Source organism: Mesoplodon densirostris, chromosome 4 (assembly GCF_025265405.1).
Source record: "Mesoplodon densirostris isolate mMesDen1 chromosome 4, mMesDen1 primary haplotype, whole genome shotgun sequence".
In the NCBI taxonomy this organism is placed as follows: Eukaryota; Metazoa; Chordata; class Mammalia; order Artiodactyla; family Ziphiidae; genus Mesoplodon; species Mesoplodon densirostris.
Genome location: NC_082664.1, coordinates 70,572,698 through 70,594,104, shown reverse-complemented (window position 1 = coordinate 70,594,104; position 21,407 = coordinate 70,572,698). Strand labels below are relative to the sequence as shown.

Sequence of the window (21,407 nt, the reverse complement as noted above, 5' to 3'; positions counted from 1 at the left end):
AGTATGAATTTCTTTTGGAACCGTGTTTTACTGGGTGATAACGTTATGCGACACCTGTATTATTTCATGTAGAGAGACAGAATGAAAATAGCTGACAAACTTTTTTCTAGAGGAAAGTGTTCCTTGTGAATATTGACAATACATGGAGAAATCATATAATGTTTCTTAACCCCCAGTGATGTACTGCAAGGCTACAGATGCAAAACAAAACAAAGAAAGTTGGATAGAACAGATTTTAGGAATTTACTTTTCGCTAATCTTCTGTGACCTTGAATTTTTCAGTTAAATCACACATCTCTGCTAAAATAGTCAGTTAAGCTTCTTCTCTCCCCCTCCCCCTCCTGCCCCACCATCACATGGGGCCAGAAGCATTCCACAGGGATATCTGAAATTCGCAGATGACTAACAGGGGGTCACAACCTGATTCCCCCCAAATGTGTAAACTACAGAGAAGAAAAAATATCCCTTGGAGCAAGCTCCAAAAGAGTCATGTCTGTTGGATGTATTTTGTATTTCTGATATTCTACATTCCCATGAGAAAGAAAGAGGGGGTGTGAAACTTCAGTCAAGGAAAGAGCCACCCTTACCTTGTAGTACCTGCTTCCTGTGTCATTTTGAAAGAGGGTAATACATTTGCTATCCAATCTCCAATAGTGCCGTTTCCGCTGAAACAGAAGTTGGATTTAGTATCTTTTAAAAACTTAAAAAATATCCAAGATAGATAAAAATCAAAACATTTTCCCACTGGGGACATAAGATTCGATGGTGGAAAGTGCATGGGCTTTGGACTAGGAAGACTAACACTCAATTTCAAGACTCTAGAAGGTGACTACTCAGCAAATGTGTGGTGAGTTTCTGTGTCTACATCTGAGAGTTATGAATAATAAAGGAGATGATGTATTAGCACCCAAGCAGTGCCTGGCACTTACTGCATGTATAGTAAATAGAAAACTCCATTTTAAAATTTATTTGATGGCTTGAAGAGCTAAAAGTGGATTTGTAGCTGTAATAAAATACAAAGGCTAAATAGGAGATATAATATTTATATATTCTTATTATTTTAGCACATAAGGCATGCCATGCTGATCCAGTCAGGTATTCTGGCTTCCATTAGAGATGGAAGAGCTCTGACTGTTACAGCAGAACTAAAGGATGTTCTGTAGGATGTCAAGGTTGACTCCATGGCATCAACTTAACAACATCAGGAGAGTGCATCAATAACTCGATTCTCTCTTAAGCTCACTGCAGATCTAAACTTCTATGATTTGGTGATCAGGTCCTTGTGTGTCTGTATGTGTGTATGTGTTTCTTCTTTTTAGACCAAAACGCTCTAATACTATTCTTGGTCTCTTCCACAACCTATCTTAGACCAGTCAAATACACTAAATGTGCTTCAAATATTTTACCATGTCTAGGAAGGACTGTATAGTATTCAGTTGAGTCCTACAGTAAGTCATGTAAATCTCCCTCCAGAAGAGAAGGCTGAGATTATAGCTAGAGCGATTAGGTTATAGATGTCCATTTATCTAAAGAAATTATAGGAATCCTATAGCTAGGGGGTGATGAGGAAAACACTACCAATAGCTGAGAAAGAAGCTTAGCACTAAATGTCAATTAGCTTAACTGAAACATACTCAAATTTTTTTCTCTCTTACACACATGCACAAACTCATTCATCAACTATTAGGAAAATAAGAAGTAATGAACTACTCAGACTATATGAAAAAATTAAAATGTGTTGTCTTTTATCTAATAAAATATAGGATTCCTGTATTTCTGAATAGGTCAGTTTTTTAAGTGAACACCTAAGGATCTAAGAAATATATAATAGTTATCATTGTTTCTTCTCTTCCTAAAATGCAGTGCTTTAAAAAAAAAAAAAAAACCTGAATCACAGAGGAGTGCTCTGAAAGCAAGCCTGTAAAATGACAGGCAAGACATTCACGTTCTTTGGAAAGCATCTCAAGTAATGGAGGGAAATGAGTTTGTTTCCCTGAGATTGCTGTCTACACTTTTCTCTAACTCAGTTGTTAGCTCAACTACTTGGGACACTCAGAGACTGTGAACGTGCTCCCCCAGTCCGGTGCCCTGCCTGCACTGAGGTTTGCTCCTGGTAACCCAGACATCCCACAGTCTTGACAGGGCATCAGCAGCTCCTCTAATTAAAGCTCGCAAGACAAGAGAAAATTTCTTGCTGTGGATCTTACCAGTGTGTCCTTGCTGGTGTAGTGGACCATCCACCCTTCTTTCATCACCGTGCTGCTTTTCCTCTTCGTGTGTTTGACAGACTGCACTACTCTCATGAGTGGGATATTGTTGCTTGTTGATGGACTTGAAAAGTCAAAATATTTTAGGGAAGAAATGTTTTTAGATACAGATCTTCTTTTCCTGCATAAAACCTTATTTCAGCTATTTCAAAGTGAAAGTCAAAAAAAAATTTCATATCCCATTTTTTTTTTTTTTTGCTGTACGCGGGCCTCTCACTGCTGCGGCCTCTCCCGTTGCGGAGCACAGGCTCCGGACACACAGGCCCCGCGGCCATGGCTCGCGGGCCCAGCCGCTCCGCGGCATGTGGGATCTTCCGGGATCGGGGCACGAACCCGTGTCCCCTGCATCGGCAGGCGGACTCTCAACCACTGCGCCACCAGGGAAGCCCCATATCCCATTTTTAGTGAACGGTACTGCCAGAGTACCACAGTTCAGAATCTGGATGACTCTGAAGAGTGATAGGCGCTTTATATGTACACCTTAACAATTCCGAGGGAGGATAATAAGCACCTCTGTTTTCAGGCTGAACTGCATAGTGCTCAGTTTTGGGGTGAACATGGGGTAGATTACAGTTTTAGTGTACTGAGGCCACAGTATTCAGAATCACACATGAACGCTTATTTGCTTGCTACATATTACAGCCATAATATTAATCATTTAGAGATAATATCAGTTACTGTGAATTTCAGTCTCTCTCTGGATAATTTCACAAAAATTAGAATCTGCTGTTGAAACTGTCTTTTAAACAACTATTGCTCATGGAATTATGCCCATCCTTCGTGTCTTTCCTTCTCTGTCTTTTCTGTCTCTGTGTCTTCCTCTCTCCTTCACTGCCCCCAACCACAGGCCCCCCTGCCCACACCAATCTTTTGATACTGAAGAAATGTACACCTTTGAAAGACAGTGGGGTCATAAGACTAATACTTTCCAGTATTTAAAAAATATTTCTCATGCTATTGAATAGAATAAAATCCAATTATTTAATTGCTCTCCTCTCATGAACAATTTCAGTCAGTCAATGAATATGGTATTTGTAAAATGGACACAAAAGTCTGAATACACTTTATAACATAAATCAGAGGTTTGGAAACTATTTTTGTAAAGAGCCAGGTAATACATATTTCAGGCTTTGCAGAATACTTAACTTTGTCATTGTGGTGCAAAAGCAGCCGTAGCCATAGCTATGAATGGGCCTGGCTATGTTCCAATAAAACTTTATTACAAAACAGGCAGCAGCCTGATTCGGCCATAGTGTGCTGACCACTAATATAAAAAAGGGGATCACCTACAAATCAAAAAGTACAGATAATTAGATGACAAATATGAAACTCCACACACTTCTGAAATAAATCAAGAACAGTGAGGTCCAGACGTATGTGATATTTGTAATAGGGGCCAGCTATAAAAATAGATTGTGTCCGCTGAGGTTGATCCCTGACCTCTGTATGTGCACACAATGAGGTTTTTTTTTAATGTCTTTATTGAAGTATAATTGCTTTACAATGGTGTGTTAGTTTCTGCTTTATAACAAAGTGAATCAGCTGTACATATATACATATATCCCCTTATCTCCTCCCTCTTGCGTCTCCCTCCCACCCTCCCTATCCCACCCCTCTAGGTGGTCACAAAGCACCGAGCTGATCTCCCTGTGCTATGCGGCTGCTTCCCACTAGCTATCTATTTTACATTTGGTAGTGTGTATATGTCCATGCCACGCTCTCACTTTGTCCCACCTTACCCTTACACAATGAGCTTTGAATAAATATTAACTTAGTAGTAAATTTGTCATTTGCACATTCGTGTAACCTTCACATGCAAAAGAAAATGGGTCAAAGAATGAGGCAATACCAGGAAAGGATGCAAACTACATTTCTCCAAGTGAATCCCAACCTCTTAATTCCAAAGTTAGGAGTCTCCTCCATAGTACACAGCTCATTTATAAACAAATTATAGACATACCTCAGAGATATTGCAGGTTTGGTTCCAGATCACAGAGATAAAGCAAATATGGCAATAAAGCGAGTCACATGAATTTTTTGGTTTCCCAGTATATATATAAGTTATGTTTATACTATACCATGGTCTACTAAGTGTGTAATAGCATTATGCTTAAAAAAACCAATGTATCTACCTTAATTAAAAATTAGTTTATTGCTTTAAAAAATGCTAACCATCACCTCAGCCTTCAGGGGAGATATAATTTTTTTGCTGGTGGAGAGTCTTGCCTTGTTGTTGATGGCTGTGGACTGATGCAGATGGTGTTGGCTGAAGGCTGGTATGACTGTAGCAATATCTTAAAATAGGACAACAATAAAGTCTGCAGCATCGATTGACTCTTCCTTTCATGAATGATTCTCTGTAGCACGCAATGCTGTTTTATAGCATTTTACCCACAGAACTTCCTTCAAAATTGGAGTCAATCCTCTCGAACTCTGCTACTGCTTTATCAACTAAATGTATGTAATATCCTAAATCCTTTGTTGTCATTTCAACAAACTTCACAGAATCTTCACCAGGAGTAGATTCCATCTCAGGAAACCACTTCCTCTGCTCAACCCTTAAAGTTTTATCATGACATTGCAGTCACATCTTCAGACTCCACTTCTAATTTTAGTTCTCATGCTATTTCCACCACCTCAGCAGTTACTTTCTCCACTGCAGTCTTGAACCACTCAAAGTCATCCATGAGGTTTGGAAACAACTTCTTCCAAACTCCTGTTAATGTTGATATTTTGACCTCTTCCCATTAATCATGAATGTTCTTAATGGCATCTAGAATGGTGAATCCTTTCCAGAAGGTTTTCAGTTGACTTTGCCCAGATCCATCAGAAGAACAGCCATCTATCTATGGCAGTGATAACCTTACAAAATGTATCTCTTAAATAATAAGACGTGAAAGTTGAAATGACTCCTTGATCCATGGGCTGCAAAATGGATGTTGTATTAGCAGGCATGAAAACAACATGAATCTCATTGTCCATCTCTGTCAGAGCTCTTGGGTGACCAGGTGCATTGTCAGTGAGCAGTAGCATTTTGAAAGGAATATTTTTTTCTGAGCAATAAGTCTCAACAGTGGGCTTAAAATATTCAGTAAACTATGTTGTAAACAGATATGCTGTCATCCAGGCTTTGTTGTTCCATCTACAGAGCATAAGTAGAGTGGATTTGGCATAATTCTTAAGGGCCCTAAGATTTTCAGAATGGTAAATGAGCATTGGTTTCAACTTAAAAGTTACCAGTTGCAGAGTCAGCCTGTTCTTTGAAGCTTTGAAGCCAGTCATCGTCTTCTCTCTAGCTGTGAAAGTCCTAGATGGCACTGTCTTCCAATATAAGGCTGTTTCATCTACATTGCAAATGTGATGTTTAGTGTAGCCATCCTCATTTATTATTTAGCTAGATCTTCTGGTAACTTGCTGAAGCTTCTATATCAGCACTTAATGCTTCCCCACCTTGTACTTTTATGCTATGGAGATGGCTTATTTCCTTAAACACCTTGTGAATCAATCTCTACTAGCTTCAAACTTTTGTCCTGCAGCTTCCTCACCTTCCTCAGCTTTCACAGAATTGAAAAGAGTTAGGATCTTGGTCTGGATTAGGCTTTGCCTTAAGGGAATGTTGTGGCTGGTTTGACCTTCTATCAAGACCACTGAAACTTTTTCCTTCAGCAATAATGTTGTTTTGCTTTCTTATTATTCATGTGTTTGCTGAAGTAGCGCTTTTAATTCTATGAAGAACTTTTACTTTGCATTGACAACTTGGCTGACTGTTTAGCTCAAGAGGCCTAGCTTTTGGCCCATCTCAGCTTTCGACATGCTTTCCTCACTAATCTTAGTTACTGCCAGCTTTTTATTTAAAGTGAGAGACGTGTGACTCTTCCTTTCACTTGAACACTGAGAGGCCATTGTAGGGTTATTAACTGGTCTAATTTCAATACTGTTGTATCTCAGGGACTAGAGAGGCCTGAGGAAGTGGAGAGAGACTGGAGAACGGCTGGTTGGTGGGGCAGTCAGAACACACACACCATTTATCGATTAAGTATACTGTATTATACTGGCATGGTTTGTGGTGTCCCAAAACAATTACAATAGTAACCTCAAAGACTGCTAAACACAGATTACCCTAACTAATATAATAATAAGGAAAAAAGTTTGAAATCTTATAAGAATTACCAAAATGTGACAGAGAGACACAAAGTGAGCAAATGCTGTGGAAAAAATGGCACTGATAGACGAGCACTACCCTAGGTTGCCACAAACCTTCAATTTGTAAAAAAAATGGAATACCTGTGAAGTGCAATAAGGCAATAAAACGAGGTATGCCTGTGAATGCACACTTTAAGTTTCTTCTATAACAGATTAAAATATCACAGAGCTTTAAAAAGTACATACCACTTGGGGTTCCCGTTTGACCAAGGCTGGGGTTGCAGCCCTTACCTGATGGTTCTGTTGGAGTCCTCGTGGTCTGGGTCTGGATCCTGCATCTCCCCACTGTCGTTCTGGCACTCTGCCATGACCATCTCAGCATCTTGGACCATTGCCTCTTCCATGTCATCCATGAGCCCACTGTTTCTTTCACTGTCATTGTCATCGCTCCCTTCTTCCATTACTACATCAGACTCTGCCCCAGGGCTAAGCAAATCTAAAAAATTGTTTTGCGCCCATGAAGATAAGCCTGGAATCCTGGAGCCAGGACTTAAGAGAAAGTTAGGCAATCCTAAAGCAAATCAACTGGAAGCCCTAAAAATATAGTTATGTGAAAAATTTTTCTTTTCTTTCACTTTCCTTTTAAATTTTAGTTCATAGTCACCTGAATGAATGAGAGGATGAATATATAATTTTATGAGCAGATGCTCGTTTTTTGTGCCCCTAAGCCTAAAAGCATGAAAAGTCATGGGAAGCCATGGAAGGAAGCCAAGAGTGAGACAGAAACAAAGTGCTAGGAAGCAAAGTGATACCAGGCACCAGTGAAGAGGATACGAATCTTATTTCAGTAGTACAGCCCTGGTGGGAAAAAGAAATACATGGGAGGATGTGGGAAACTTTGACATGCAAGAACACTCAAGGTCACTGATTCTTGATATTCCAGTAACTTTTAAAATCATGGATTCTAATATATGGTCACATAAGCCTAAGATATTTGATATTCGAAGTAATGCTGAATCCTGTCATTATATAGCTGATGGTAATGTAGTAAATTATAATTACTTACTAAGGCAAAGTACTTACTTTAAAGTTAGAAAACAGATTGATCAGAGACCCTAGCCTGCCAAGCTTGGAAAATGCACATTTTTCCAGATTTTTCTGACTGTATGGAAAAATGCAATTTCAAATTAATCAACATAACATAAACTACACTGTTTCCCTTTGGTTCTAGTTATCAAGTACACATTGACATTTCCTGGGCCTGAACAAAATCAATACCATATGCCACAGAAAGTGGGAAGATAGCCAAGCTTTTGATTTTGGCAACTAATTCATGCATCTTGAAGCCAGAAACTACTATGGGAATGTTTTCCTAGAGAGCTTTCTCTTCTCCTTCTAGAGAAGAAAGTTGGAGAACATACATAATCACTTGTTCTTCAGGATTTTAGCAACAGAAATACTCAACCTGTTTCTCTGGTCTTTTATCACCAGTTTTCTTCCCAGAGGAATCAGCAAACTGATAACAGACTGAAAATATAACACAGTCTACTATCTATGGAAAAAGTCAGCCTGGGACACTAAGTCAAATATCTTGGTCAGAATCCATCAGGAATTCTACGAGGGAAGAAAATGAGAGCTGTTCCTTTAGAACATAGCGTTTTTCTTAGAATTCCTTCAATCTTAATTTATACAATTAAAGTTTTCCCAAAGGAATATTCCCCAATATAGAAAAGGATATGTAGTTTTTAATTGTCTAAATTAAAGTTCCTTTTATTATTATTAAAGATGCAGGTTAACAAGCACATACATAATGAGAATAGTAAGTGGGTGGAGGAAGAAAGTTGTAACTATTTCCCGGTAGGTCAATTTCTGTGATTCTTCCCTTCCTTGACAGACAGGGAAGAAAAGTTAACTTCTGTCTCAATGCTGAGAATGAAAAGGATGGAGCACGAGACTGATAGCTATAACTGGGAGGCATTCCAACAATTTCTACGTTTCTGAATGAAGTAGAATAGGTGTAGAAAAATAAGAGAGCTGGGGAAGAAATCCTGGATACCCAAGTTTTCAGTACTAGCTGGTTCACCATGTAAAAATCAAGAAAATCTCTGATCTTTATCACAACGCAATGATGGGTGCTTTTTTACAGTAAAGTAGGACAGAGGCCGTAATTTACTTTGGTCTGGGTCATGAGTATCTGAATGGAAAAATTAAAAGTAAAAAAATCCTGCTAAGTCCTAACTGACACATGCCTTAAGAGGGAAAAGAAGCATAGACGTGACAGCTGACCTTTTACCTACCTCCGTTAATGGTCACTTCGCCAAGGCAGTTGTTGGGTACTTTTGGTGCACAACGTTTATGACAGTTGAATCTGCAATCTAATCACAATCATTTTAAAAGAAAACAAATCAAAAGCAAGCATGCATCAGAAAGAGAAGGTGTGGGAAAAATAGTCATTTCAAATAGGTGAGGCTCAAACTTCGGCAGTTGACAAATACGTGGTAGCAAGATCATCCTTACCTTTGCACTGCAGGCCCTGCCTGAAGAGCCCCTTGAGAAGCTTCTTGCAGTACTGGCACACAGTGGGCCGGGTGTAGGAGTGGATGACGAAAGTGTGTGGCACTTTAACTTTGGACAGCAAGATCTTGTCGAGCTGGATGGGTCGTCCAATGTATGACTGGGAATTCGACCTCTTCTCTCGACCAATGAATGACTCTGATGGTGACTTTTGCTATATGTTTGAAAAACAATAAATGACAATAAGATATAAGAGACTCTCTGATTTATATATTTATATATTTTTATTTTCATTTTTATTTATTTTCCAACAAAAGGTCTCACATATTCATTATTGAGCTAAAGCACTAGTGCAGAAATACTGACACAAAGAGAAAAATCATTTTCCCAATAAAGCACATCCAGCTGTTCATATAGCAGTGATGTTCTCAGAGTGATATGGTAAGATGCAAGTGACCCTGACACAGCATAATATATTTGTGTGTTTTTAAATTGCCTTTTATTTTACTATTGTATTTAGTGGTTTGATCCTTAAGAATGTGAGAGGAATAAACTAAGACTATGTTTCTGTTCATTAATGTAATTTATTTCCCCTTAATTTCTTTTTTGAGTTACTTTGTTTTTATAGTATGAAAAGAAGAGAATTGGAGATCAGACTATTTGAACCTGATTTCTAGGACTTTCAAATAATTTGCAGTTTTTCAATTTCATTAGTTTAATACAGAAATATAAAGTTGAAAGCAAACCAAAAAATCGTTCTTAATCCCACTCCATACATTACTTCATTGACATTTTCTAAAGTTTTACATTATAGGAAATGCAAGCAGTTCAGGAAGATAAAAAATGAAAAGTAAATTCCCCCAATCTGTCCAATCTAGTACTTCATCTGAACAGGGCCTACAGCATCTTTGGATTCCCTCCAAGAAAAAAATGAATATAATTTAAAGTTACTCCTCAACCATAAAAGTAAAGGGTTAAAATTATACTATCATTTATATAATTGAAAAACATAGTGACTACTGGATTATATAAGACACACAAATATTAATGTTTCGGTTACAATTATATCTCTGTGCACTCTTGTCTCTCATTTTGTAATTAATCAGCCCAGTACATAGATTTAAAAAAATAAATGAAGTGAAGTAAGTCATAGAGAGAAAAAAAAATCGTATATTAACGCATATATGTGGAATCTGAAAAAGTTGGAATAGACAATCTTATTTATAAAGCAGAAACAGAGACACAGACGCAGAGAACAAACATATGGATACCAAGGGGGAAAGGGGAGATGGGATGAATGGGGAGATTGGGACTGACATATATACACTACTGTATATAGTATCATATATACACTATTGATACTATGTGTAAAATAGATAACTAATGAGAACCTACTGTATAGCTCAGGGAACTCTACTCAATTCTCTGTGATGACCTAAACGAGAAGGAAGTCAAAAAAACAGGGGATATATGTATATGTATAGCTGAGTCACTTTGCTGTACAGTAGAAACTAACACAATATTGTAAGGCAACTATATTCCAATAAACTTTTTTTAAAAATAAAATAAAATAAATTTAACTGTGTTTACAATGTTTTTGAACAATTTCATGGTATCTCTTGATATCATGGAAATGTACTTGGGAATCATCAGGAAAAATAATTATGGGAATAAAAGAACTGAATTACCTTTTAATAGTTATTATAATTATATATCTCATTTATTAAGCTCTTAACTTAGTATTAACTCTTAATAATCACTGTGTTAGGCACCTTACAGGACAGGCCTTGTGATCTATAGTTGAGGCATCTAAGCTCATAAAGTTTAAATATACTCTTTTGGGTCAAATGCTAGTAAACAGTGGAGCCAAAACATGAACCTACACTTGTCTGCTTCTAGAGCCCTTGTATTATCACATTACTCAGTTAATTTCTAATTTGAAATAATTACCGATGAGAAACAAATCATATTTACAGACAATTTCTATCCTTTTCAATGCCTATCTGCATCAAAATGTAATACCATTTATTACCAAATGGGAAATTTTTGATTTGCAGATTCACCAGCTGCAATAAAAAGAAATTTGAGATGAGGTTCTACTTAGGGATATTATGTCTACAGTTACATTTATAATTTCAATTCCGTAAAATAAAACTACAAAGCGTAATTATTCTGGAAGGGCTCAACTCTTGCAGAGAGATCTAGGGCACTTGTAAAGATGAGCCAAAGGTTTGCCAAACCAGAATCATAAATATATTGAATAAATATCTTCAAAGGAATTGAATATTACTGGAAAATAATTAAATTTGTAGGGTTAGGTCCCTGCTTTAACTATATCCAATGGGCCAGTTTTAAGCATACACTAAAATGAAAAGTGATATTTTTCCGTAGTTGGAAAGTTTCAACACTCAGAATAAAAGCTGACGTGATGTCACATTTTCTTAGCAGACTTAAAATGTTCTCAGATTTGGAAAATCATATGAAAAGTTGACCAAATCACCTTTCAGTTACTTTCCTTAATTTAAGAGACCTAATTCTTGGCTGTGTTAACAAAGCCAGTTTGATGTAGGACTACTCAGTATACCATGGGGCAAATTCACTTAGAAGAGCAAGAAGCAATCTGAATGTTTTCTTTTCATCCAACATGATAACATTCACATAAACACTGCCATAAACTACAAGAACCAGAATTATTCTTGAGAAGTCATTTCATTTATTACCTTCAAGGCAAGATTACATAAGGAATTTTAAAATGTTACATGAGTTTAAGGGAAAAGAAATTGGCTGTTACTTTGTGGCCCAGAGTCCGTACTGCACATGTATTCAGGCAATGATGAGATTCACATAGCCACATGTGTCCTTGGCACAGAATAACAACTCACAAACTGCATAATTTATAGGGTCAAAAATTAAGACTTCAGGGGCTTCCCTGGTGGCACAGTGGTTGAGAGTCCGCCTGCCGATGCAGGGGACACGGGTTCGTGCCCCTGTCCGGGAAGATCCCACATGCTGTGGAGCGGCTGGGCCCGTGAGCCATGGCCACTGAGCCTGCGCGTCCGGAGCCTGTGCTCCGCAACGGGAGAGGCCACAACAGCGAGAGGCCCGTGTACCGCAAAAAATAAATAAATAAATAAATAAATAAAATTAAGACTTCAATAGCATTTAAGATACAATAGCAACTTAAGATTTTCACAGCATTAATAAAGTGTCCTCTTGTCATTTATGACATTTTAAAATTAAAATCAACTAGCAACACAACCAGAAATACTTATCATTCCCCTTTCTTATAGTTCCAAATATAATCAATCATTTTCAATGTAGCCTCTATTTCTAAATGAAAAAGTAAAGTTTTAAAATCTTGAGATGGGTACATGCATGTGGAAACTGATTTATTGCTGGAAGGAGACTGACTTTTTTAAGTTTACTAGATAAACACTTTGGGAAAGGGAAGTTTTGTCTGCAGAATTGTATTCTATGTTTTGGGAGTTTACACATATACATTTGCACATGCTTTTCCCTGTCATGAAGCAAATCTAAGAGCTAAGACAAAAAGAGAAGACTGGGTCATTATGTGATGACTTCGTAAATGCTTATTGAGATATTTATCTATTCTTCAAACTGTGAAAAAAACCTTTTATTGATATATAACAGATTGTAAAACAAACAGAAAAATAAGATCCTGTGAAACAAGGCCATTGACCTGTAATATAAATTTATATTTATAATATCTATCTATATATCACTGTTTACATAAATGTTTAAAAACCATCATTTCTGGAATCCTGCCAACTATTCCTTCCAATAATATGAAATCAAACTAAATGCTTCTAAGGATTTTCAGAATCAGTGATAGATTTTGGTTAATAATTCATATTCAGTTACTATTTTAAGAAAGTTACTAGTTGTAATTTCAATTTTTATGTGAAGTTTTATTTGAAGGTATATACACCAGAAATCCACAATTACAGTACTTTTGTTTGATGCATCAAGCTACAGAGTAGGCAAAAATTCAGAAATTAGTAATTTTAAATGAAACGGGATGGTTTAAAAAAATCTCATTGATCTAAATCCAACTAGCTTGGACTTTAAGATAACTTCAATATGAAAGTAGACTTAGCAATTCAAAGGGTAATGTTGACTTAAATAACAGCTTTTATGGATGTTATGCATTATTATGCAAAGTAGAGATATGGTACCATTGTATTTCTTCATTAACTTCATTTTATTTTTTATTTATTTGTATATTTTTATACTTAATTATAATGTGTATGGAACTTTTCAGTTTTAAATAAAATCTTTCTTTAATTCTGGTAAAGAGAAAACTCTCTCTTACCCATCAACACTAGTTTTACTAGGTTAACTAAATGGTGTTTAAATTCATTTCCACTGTTACTTGCTGCTCCAGTTTGGCACTGTGTGTTTGGTGAACCTGGGCAATCTGCAGAATGAGTGTTTTTTTTTTTTTTTTTTTTTTTTTTAGGGAACAGGGAGGAAAGTTGAAATGTTTTGGAAAGGGAACAGCAACATTTTGTTTCATTCTGCTTCATTATTATGTGCAGAGCAAAAACTGGCTCAAAACTCTGAACAGTTATAAAATTCTCTTTATAATTATGGTAGGCACTTGCAGGAGGATGTGCTTCTAAAAATTTACGTTTTTACATTAGCCACTGGTCCTATGGATTGTTCTTTTCCTGAGTGGAGGAGTTTGGATCACATTACAGGTGTGGAACTTTTGTGAGAAGTGACATCACTGTACAATATGGTATTGGGATGGATTGATGTAAATGATCGGATTTGGCAAATTATAAATGATGAAAAGTATAAAGATCTCTTGTTCTCATTGTAAGAGGTATCATATCATAGATGAGAGAGAATATGAGAACAAAAAAATGATGAAAGCTGAATTTAAAGGTGGGATTAGATATTAAATAAAGTTTATACAGATTAAACTTTTTTAAAAAGACTGTGGTTTCCTGAAGTGTCTGTAACATCCTCATGCTAACAATATTTCATTTGAAATGACTGCCAAAGTTAAAACTATATGCACTGAACACCTACTTACAGAGGCAATGCATCTTGCTTTTCTAGAGACTGAATTTGTTTTTTAACCTGGTATATTAAATTGATGACTCAGCAAGTTTGGAACCATCCCAGGAAATGACTGGTTAGATTACAATATGGAAACTCCAACTGCCAGCACATCTTTAAACATTCAACAGGACTCTGAAACAATTTCCCAACAAGGTATATTCCACTTCACAGTTCAAAATGAATTCTCTTCATTAGTTAAGCTAGAAAACAGAGGGGAAAAATTGCCCTTACTTGTGGTTTCTTGTTGTCATTTATGGGAAAATCAAACATAAGACTTCCTGAGAGATGAAAGTCACTGTATAAAAAGCAAGATTCAAATAAAAACTTCTCCAGTATTAAGATATTTATGTTTATTAACTAAAATCCATTTCACAGACCCATATTGGGGACTGGATTTGGGGTGACATAAACTCCCCTTGAATCAAAGAGAAATAGAAAAGTAGAGAACACTTTAGCATACGTGTTGACATCACTTTTTGGACTCTTCATTTTTGGGACTCTTTTTGGTCTTAATCATTACACAATAAGCTCCTAAGGGAAGGACAACGTCTTAATCATGTTTGTTCTCTGTTAATGGAAAGAAGTGCCTGGTAAAGATAAGTAATAAGCATTGCTTTAACTAAACAAAAATGAATGTCTTCAAGCAATAAATGCATGCAAATAATGGATGAGACATTTCAATAGAGATGTTCAAAATATAGACTGTTAATATAAGCTTGTAAAAAAATTTAGTATTACATGCACTATAACATTGACACGCTTGCTCTACAGGGTTTCAATTTTAAGAGAGTACAATTGACTAAGGAATGTTTTCCACTGGAACTGTTCTCTGTACTTGTCTGCCTGCTCCTCATCCCTACTTGGCATCTCCAACATGAAAACAAAATCTGTCAGAACCCTTTTGCTCTGGAAAGAGGACAGATGGCAAGCTCAAATATCAATAATACCTGTAGGCTGCTAATACTAATGGGTGTCAGGGATGCAATAGGGAATGGTGGAGACTACAGTAAATTGGAGAACACAGGCTCGGTTGAAAAGGGATGGATCAAAGACTGCTAATGGCTGTGAGTATGAAAGCCCTATGTTTCCAGACCTCTTAGTTTTGCAAAACAAGCAGAAGATCTAGTTGCTTTATGAAATAACTCTATTTCTCAACATTAGCGACTCTGAAAAAATTCTGAAACGTTGTGCCAGTCAACTGATTTGGGGAATAAATCTGGTCATGGGGAGTCTGAGAACTCTGAACTAGATAACGACATAAAACACTTTCTATAACCTTTGTATGTGCCAGATTCTTTTCGTAGCACTTTACATTCATCAACTCATTTAAACCTCATGACCACCAGGTTTTTTAAAGATAAGGAAACTGAATCATAGAGAGACTACATCATTAGCCCAAGATCGCACAGCCCGTGGAAGCAGAACTATGAACTCAGGTATTCTTGTTCCAGATGATAATAATGATTCCTCTCTTTTTAGCCTCTCCCAGTTCTCACATCCCCTGGTTTTATGCTAATATAAAAATAGAAAGTATTTTCTTCCCTTCATTTAAGTCATGAAGAAAGAGTTCACAGGAAACAAGAAAAATCAAGTAATAGTATGTTCTACTTGCCAAAATGCAAAGTGAAAATATTGTGAACCCCTTAACCTTGACCTACGGAAGAGACTTTCAAGCAACTGTCTGTGCCCAGAGGATAGCATTTGAGTCATGCATGTTTTCTAGAACATAATGATTAGCCTAATACACAGCCTCTATTGTATAAGTATCACTCAGTTGCCTGCTGACTTTCCTGTTCAGGTGCTGTTATGCTTAAAAGATACCAGCACAGCTATGTGAAACAGAGCCAACCAAACATTAATCTTTTATTCCAGAAGTTTTAAGATCTAGCATTTTTTGATTATCAAAGAACTGTGCAGAACAGCACCTTATAACAGTTTGCTCCTACTGCCATCCAGATGGATCTATCTAATTTAACAAGTGCCTACTGGGACAAATCCTACCTAAAGGCTCAAGTCAGATGCTACAGGACATACAAGGACCAGTAAATAACAGTCTCTGTGCCCAATGAGTTTACTATTCAATAGAATTCTGGACACAACATAACTGTTACTATCAACAACATGTGCTGTTCCCTTCTATAGGCATAGATGGTTCTGTCTCATTCTTCAGATTCCAGGTCATATATCACCTTCTCCAGGACACCTCCAGATCACCTCACTTCCTGCCCACATCCCCTCCACTCTGTGGTACTCTCTGGCACATCATCATGTCCCCTCCAGAGCCATTACTGCAGAGCACAACTATCTTATTTACCTCTTTGTTTATTAGGTTTTTACTGTCTCCCTTCAGTAGAATATAAGTTCCATGAGAAGGGGAACTTGACAATTTTGTTCATCACTGTATCACCAACTTCTGGAATACTGCCTCACACAGAATAAGTGCCCACATGTATGAAGGTTCGAAGAAAAGATAAACCACCTCCATGATGGAGATAAAGGGGTCATTCAGAAAAGGAGTTTCCTGAAGAAGAGGCATTGGGTGTGGATCCTGAAGTGAGTCTTGCCAAGCAATGACTATGTTGACTATTATTAGCAGTTAAAATTCTGTTTAGGACAACTCAGTCCTCCTAATCTTCAGACTGCCTAGAGATTTCTTTTATATGCTCTGAAACCTGTTTATCCCACTTGGAATGATTATCTAATGCCACCCATTGTCACTGCTAGTAAAACACTGCTGTGAATGCTTAGTCTGAGGCTATTTTACAAAGCAAAAAAGAAACAATCGCGGGCCTCCCTGGTGGCGCAAGTGGTTGAGAGTCCGCCTGCCGATGCAGGGGATACGGGTTCGTGCCCCGGTCTGGGAGGATCCCATATGCCGCGGAGCGGCTGGGCCCGTGAGCCATGGCCGCTGAGCCTGCGCGTCCGGAGCCTGCGCGTCCGGAGCCTGTGCTCCGCAACGGGGGAGGCCACAACAGTGAGAGGCCCGCATACCGCAAAAAAAAAAAAAAAAAAAAAAAAGAAACAATCGACTTCTGTCAACAACACTGAGATGAATATTTCACCCCAAACGTGGGGAGTCCAGGATTTCCCAGCACAGAGCAGTTCTTGGGCAACAGACAAGTTTGAAGACCCCTGGGAATTGAGGTTCACATAGGAACACTCACGTTGCCATGCCCTGCAATTCGCTGAGGGTAGGGTGTTTGGTGAATTTTAAATTGTTCATTGCTATTCTGTTACAATTCTGATTCTACAGGCCTTGAACTACCTGCCAAGTGTGCCAGATAAATGAGTTTGGTTCCTCAGTTGGATACCCTAAATATGTAGCATAAATAAAATCTAATCAACACCTTTTCATAACAGTGAAAAGGCCTGCCACAGAGCAGAAATTAAAAAAAAAGTGTGCCCCCTGCTTAGTGGTGATGGATGCTGTTTTACAGTGGAGAATCCATTTTTAATGTTTGCAGCAATTTGTGAAAGATTTCATAGTAACAACATATATATATATAATCTCTTATTAAAAATACACGGTGATCTGGATTTGCTGAGTGCTAAAGCAGTCTTGGAAGTTACATTAACTTTTATACTGCCTCACTCTTTTTCAGTAAACAGAAGTGAAGGATAAAGGAACCTTACTATTTTCTTAAGCAACCCACCCTTTCCAGGGAAAGCACTAGACCCTTGGAGAACTATTACAAATTACATGCACTGTTCTTTCAAAATGTCAGTTACTTACATCTTACAAATCTCTGGGTTCCTGGAGGAAAGGGGAGACATAATACAAGTACTGCCTCTTCTTATACTTGAAGGCAATGCAACCTTAACTCCACAGGCTATACATTCATAAAATAAAAAAGCATTTCCGCTGAGGAAGAAAACAACTCTGCATGTCAACAAGTTGAGGGCTTCGACTGTCAGACTTGATCTCCATATAGAAAGTGAACTGGAAGGTAAGCAGATCATGTGGAAAATTCAAAAGTGATTTTAGGGACACATATTCTCATAGTATTTGACCTTGACTGAATTGACAGGGGCCTGGCCTCGGTTTACGAGCTAACGGGAAAGCTGAATGAAATAATCTAGAAAGAGATTTTCCCATCGATTACTGCCTTGGAGCTTAGTAGTCATGATTGGTGAGGAATTTAAGGAGCAGAGACTTAAATTTGACAGGCCTGGCATGACATCAGATGGACACAGATAGCCACTTAGTAAATGCCTGTTACTGGTAACTGGATGTGTCGGGGTTGTTTTGCAACTTAAAGCAGAGAGCAATGTTTTGTGTCTTAAGTCATGGCAGTGCGGAGTGTTACAGAGGCCAAGGTACCTTCCCGATGTGAGTGCAGGCTCTTCAGGGACTTCACTAAAGATCCATTTGTCCCAAAGACCTCTATGTTTGTAACTGTGGACAAGTGGTATATGATGTCCTCTTCCCCAGTGGAATTCATGAAGAACTCTCCAGCTGTGTTCATATTTAGAATTCCACATCTGGAAGTCTATGTTCAGAACATGAAATAATAATGTACAGATGACAAGCCAGACAAATTGAATGAAATCAGGCAACAGCTGATTAATAGCACATCAAAGAAGGCCTCACACTCTTAATTTTACTGATGGGCTCCTTCCCGACAAACGTACCACTGCACGTACTCTTCTGCCTCTCAGGAGGTGGAAAAGTGCCAGTTAAATAGTTCTTGGATGTCTTTTCCTCACTGGAAGTATACACTGCCCAGGTTTGAATTTAGAGAACTAGTCTGTACAATCATCAAAAGAAATCTTGCAATATCTGGCTAATGTACTGGATGTCATGGTTCATGTTCAAATGGAAAAACGACTTCTTAATTCAGATGAATCACCAGGATTCCTGGAACTCCAGAACACAAGCATAACAATTAAAGTGTCTACCTCTAGATAGACTTTTGCTACTTTGGAAAATATCCTGGAAAATATTTATTTGGCCAGAAATTTCACCATAGTTTCATTAGAAATAACTTTTTCCCCCAATATTTGCCCATTTGAAAATAATCTGCCTTAACTATTATAAAGTGTATCTGGATCATACCCAATTACAGATAGGTAATGCAACAGTGGTATTCTCTTGTCTTTACTTATTTATTAATGAACAGAAACAGTAACTGAATGAGTCATTTTGGGGGGAGGTTTTCTAGGAGAGTATGCAGCCAAGAGTTCCTTTTACTACAATACTTGTCTGAATTAAATGTGACGCAGGAAACTTTAAAAAAATCACAGTGGTTTATGGAAAAGTATTATTTAGAAAATATGCACCCTCACATAAAAAGTTAAACTGAATATTGTCCAAATTTTGTAAAAACTAAAGGATGTGAAGGTTAAACAGTCAAACATAGAGAAAGCTTTTGGAGTGAGCAATTTACTTCCTAATAATATCTTACTGTAAGGCAGTCTGAATGCTAAGAATTACCAAGAAGACTAGTCTAGAAGAATTTAATTTCACCAAAAAAAAAAAAAAAATTCTCTCTAGAGCCTCTTAACTTCAAAGCTATAATAGTAAATGCTTCCTTAAAGACATTTAAAAATATTTAAAATAACTTCAGTAAAGTTCTTAAATTTTAAAAAAATTCCATAAGGCCTACTTAACTTAAAAAAATATTGTGTCATCAATTGTATCCTGTCGCTGCAAAGGACACCAGTGTCTTTAATTCTTCTTCATTTTCTACCTTGACTTCAGCTCATTTACGTCAAAAGACTATTCTCTTGAATCATTTGAAAAGAATATTATGTTTAATCTGCCTACATTGATTTATTTTCAACAGTATTCCATGTATAGTAAGATAATGAGTGAAAATGTTTTCTCTGTATTAAAATATCAGTATGGGAAAAAGCCATCAAAAACACATGTAAAACTGAAAATATACATCCATCACAGATTAACAGATAGAGGATTACTATCATAATATATATTCAATTAAAGACCTAAATGTAAGGCCAGACACTATAAAACTCTTAGAGGAAGACAAAGGCAGAACACTCTATGACATCAATCACAGCAAGATCCTTTTTGACCCACCTCCTAGAGAAATGGAAATAAAGACAAAAATAAACAAATGGGACCTAATGAAACTTCAAAGCTTTTGCACAGCAAAGAAAACCATAAACAAGACACAAAGACAACCATCAGAATGGGAGAAAATATTTGTAAATGAAGCAACTGACAAAGGATTAATCTCCAAAATTTACAAGCAGCTCATGCAGCTCAACATCAAAAAACAAACAACCAAATCCAAAAATGGGCAGAAGACCTAAACAGACATTTCTCCAAAGAAGATATACAGATAGCCAACAAACACATGAAAGGATGCTCAACATCACTAACCATTAGAGAAATGCAAATCAAAACTACAATGAGATATCACCTCACACCAGTCAGAATGGCCATCATCAAAAAATCTAGAAACAATAAATGCTGGAGAGGGTGTGGAGAAAAGGGAACCCTCTTGCACTGCTGGTGGGAATGTAAATTGATACAGCCACTATGGAGAACAGTATGGAGGTCCCTTAAAAAACTAAAAATAGAACTACCATACGACCCAGCAATCCCACTACTGGGCATACACCCTGAGAAAACCATAACTCAAAAAAAGAGTCATGTACCACAGTGTTCTTTGCAGATCTATTTACAATAGCCAGGGCATGGAAGCAACCTAAGTGTCCATCGACAGATGAATGGATAAAGAAGATGTGGCACATATATGCAGTGGAATATTACTCAGCCATAAAAAGAAACGAAATTGAGTTATTTGTAGTGAGGTGGATGGACCTAGAGTCTGTCATACAGAGTGGAGTATGTCAGAAAGAGAAAACAAATACTGTATGCTAACACATATATGTGAATCTAAAAAAAAAGGTTCTCAAGAACCTAGGGGCAGGACAGGAATAAAGATGCAGATGTAGAGAATGGACTTGAGGACATGGGGAGGGGAAGGGTAAGCTGGGAAGAAGTGAGAGAGTGGCATGGACTTACATATACTACCAAACGTAAAATAGATAGCTAGTGGGAAGCAGCCGCATAGCACAGGGAGATCAGCTCAGTGCTTTGTGACCACCTAGAGGGGTGGGATAGGGAGGGTGGGAGGGAGATGCAAGAGGGAGGAGATATGGGGACATATGTATACATATAGCTGATTCACTTTGCTATACAGCAGAAACTAACACACCATTGTAAAGCAATTATACTCCAATAAAGATGTTAAAAATTTTTTAAGTTAAAATATATATATATATATATATATATATATATTCAAAGCAACTCAATAGAGAAAGAGACAGGCAATTCACCATAGGTGAAATACAGATGTCCAATAAATATATGAAAAGTTGTTTCTCTTCTCCAGTAAAGAAATCATATTTAGGAATAGAAAT

The 21,407-nt window shown here is 37.3% G+C and overlaps 1 protein-coding gene across 2 annotated transcripts in view; it reads right to left on the bottom strand.

Annotated features, from left to right (window-relative positions):
* PRKD1 (protein kinase D1) overlaps window positions 1–21,407 on the bottom strand; it is a 347,287-nt gene that overhangs the window by 48,062 nt on the left and 277,818 nt on the right. For both annotated transcript variants that reach the window (XM_060096361.1, XM_060096362.1), the window contains exons 5-9: window positions 8,928–9,138; window positions 8,708–8,785; window positions 6,702–6,906; window positions 2,208–2,331; window positions 588–665 (exon numbers count right to left, since the gene is read on the bottom strand). In XM_060096361.1, the coding sequence (XP_059952344.1) occupies window positions 588–665; window positions 2,208–2,331; window positions 6,702–6,906; window positions 8,708–8,785; window positions 8,928–9,138 (696 nt within the window). The remainder of the gene's footprint in view (window positions 1–587; window positions 666–2,207; window positions 2,332–6,701; window positions 6,907–8,707; window positions 8,786–8,927; window positions 9,139–21,407) is intronic.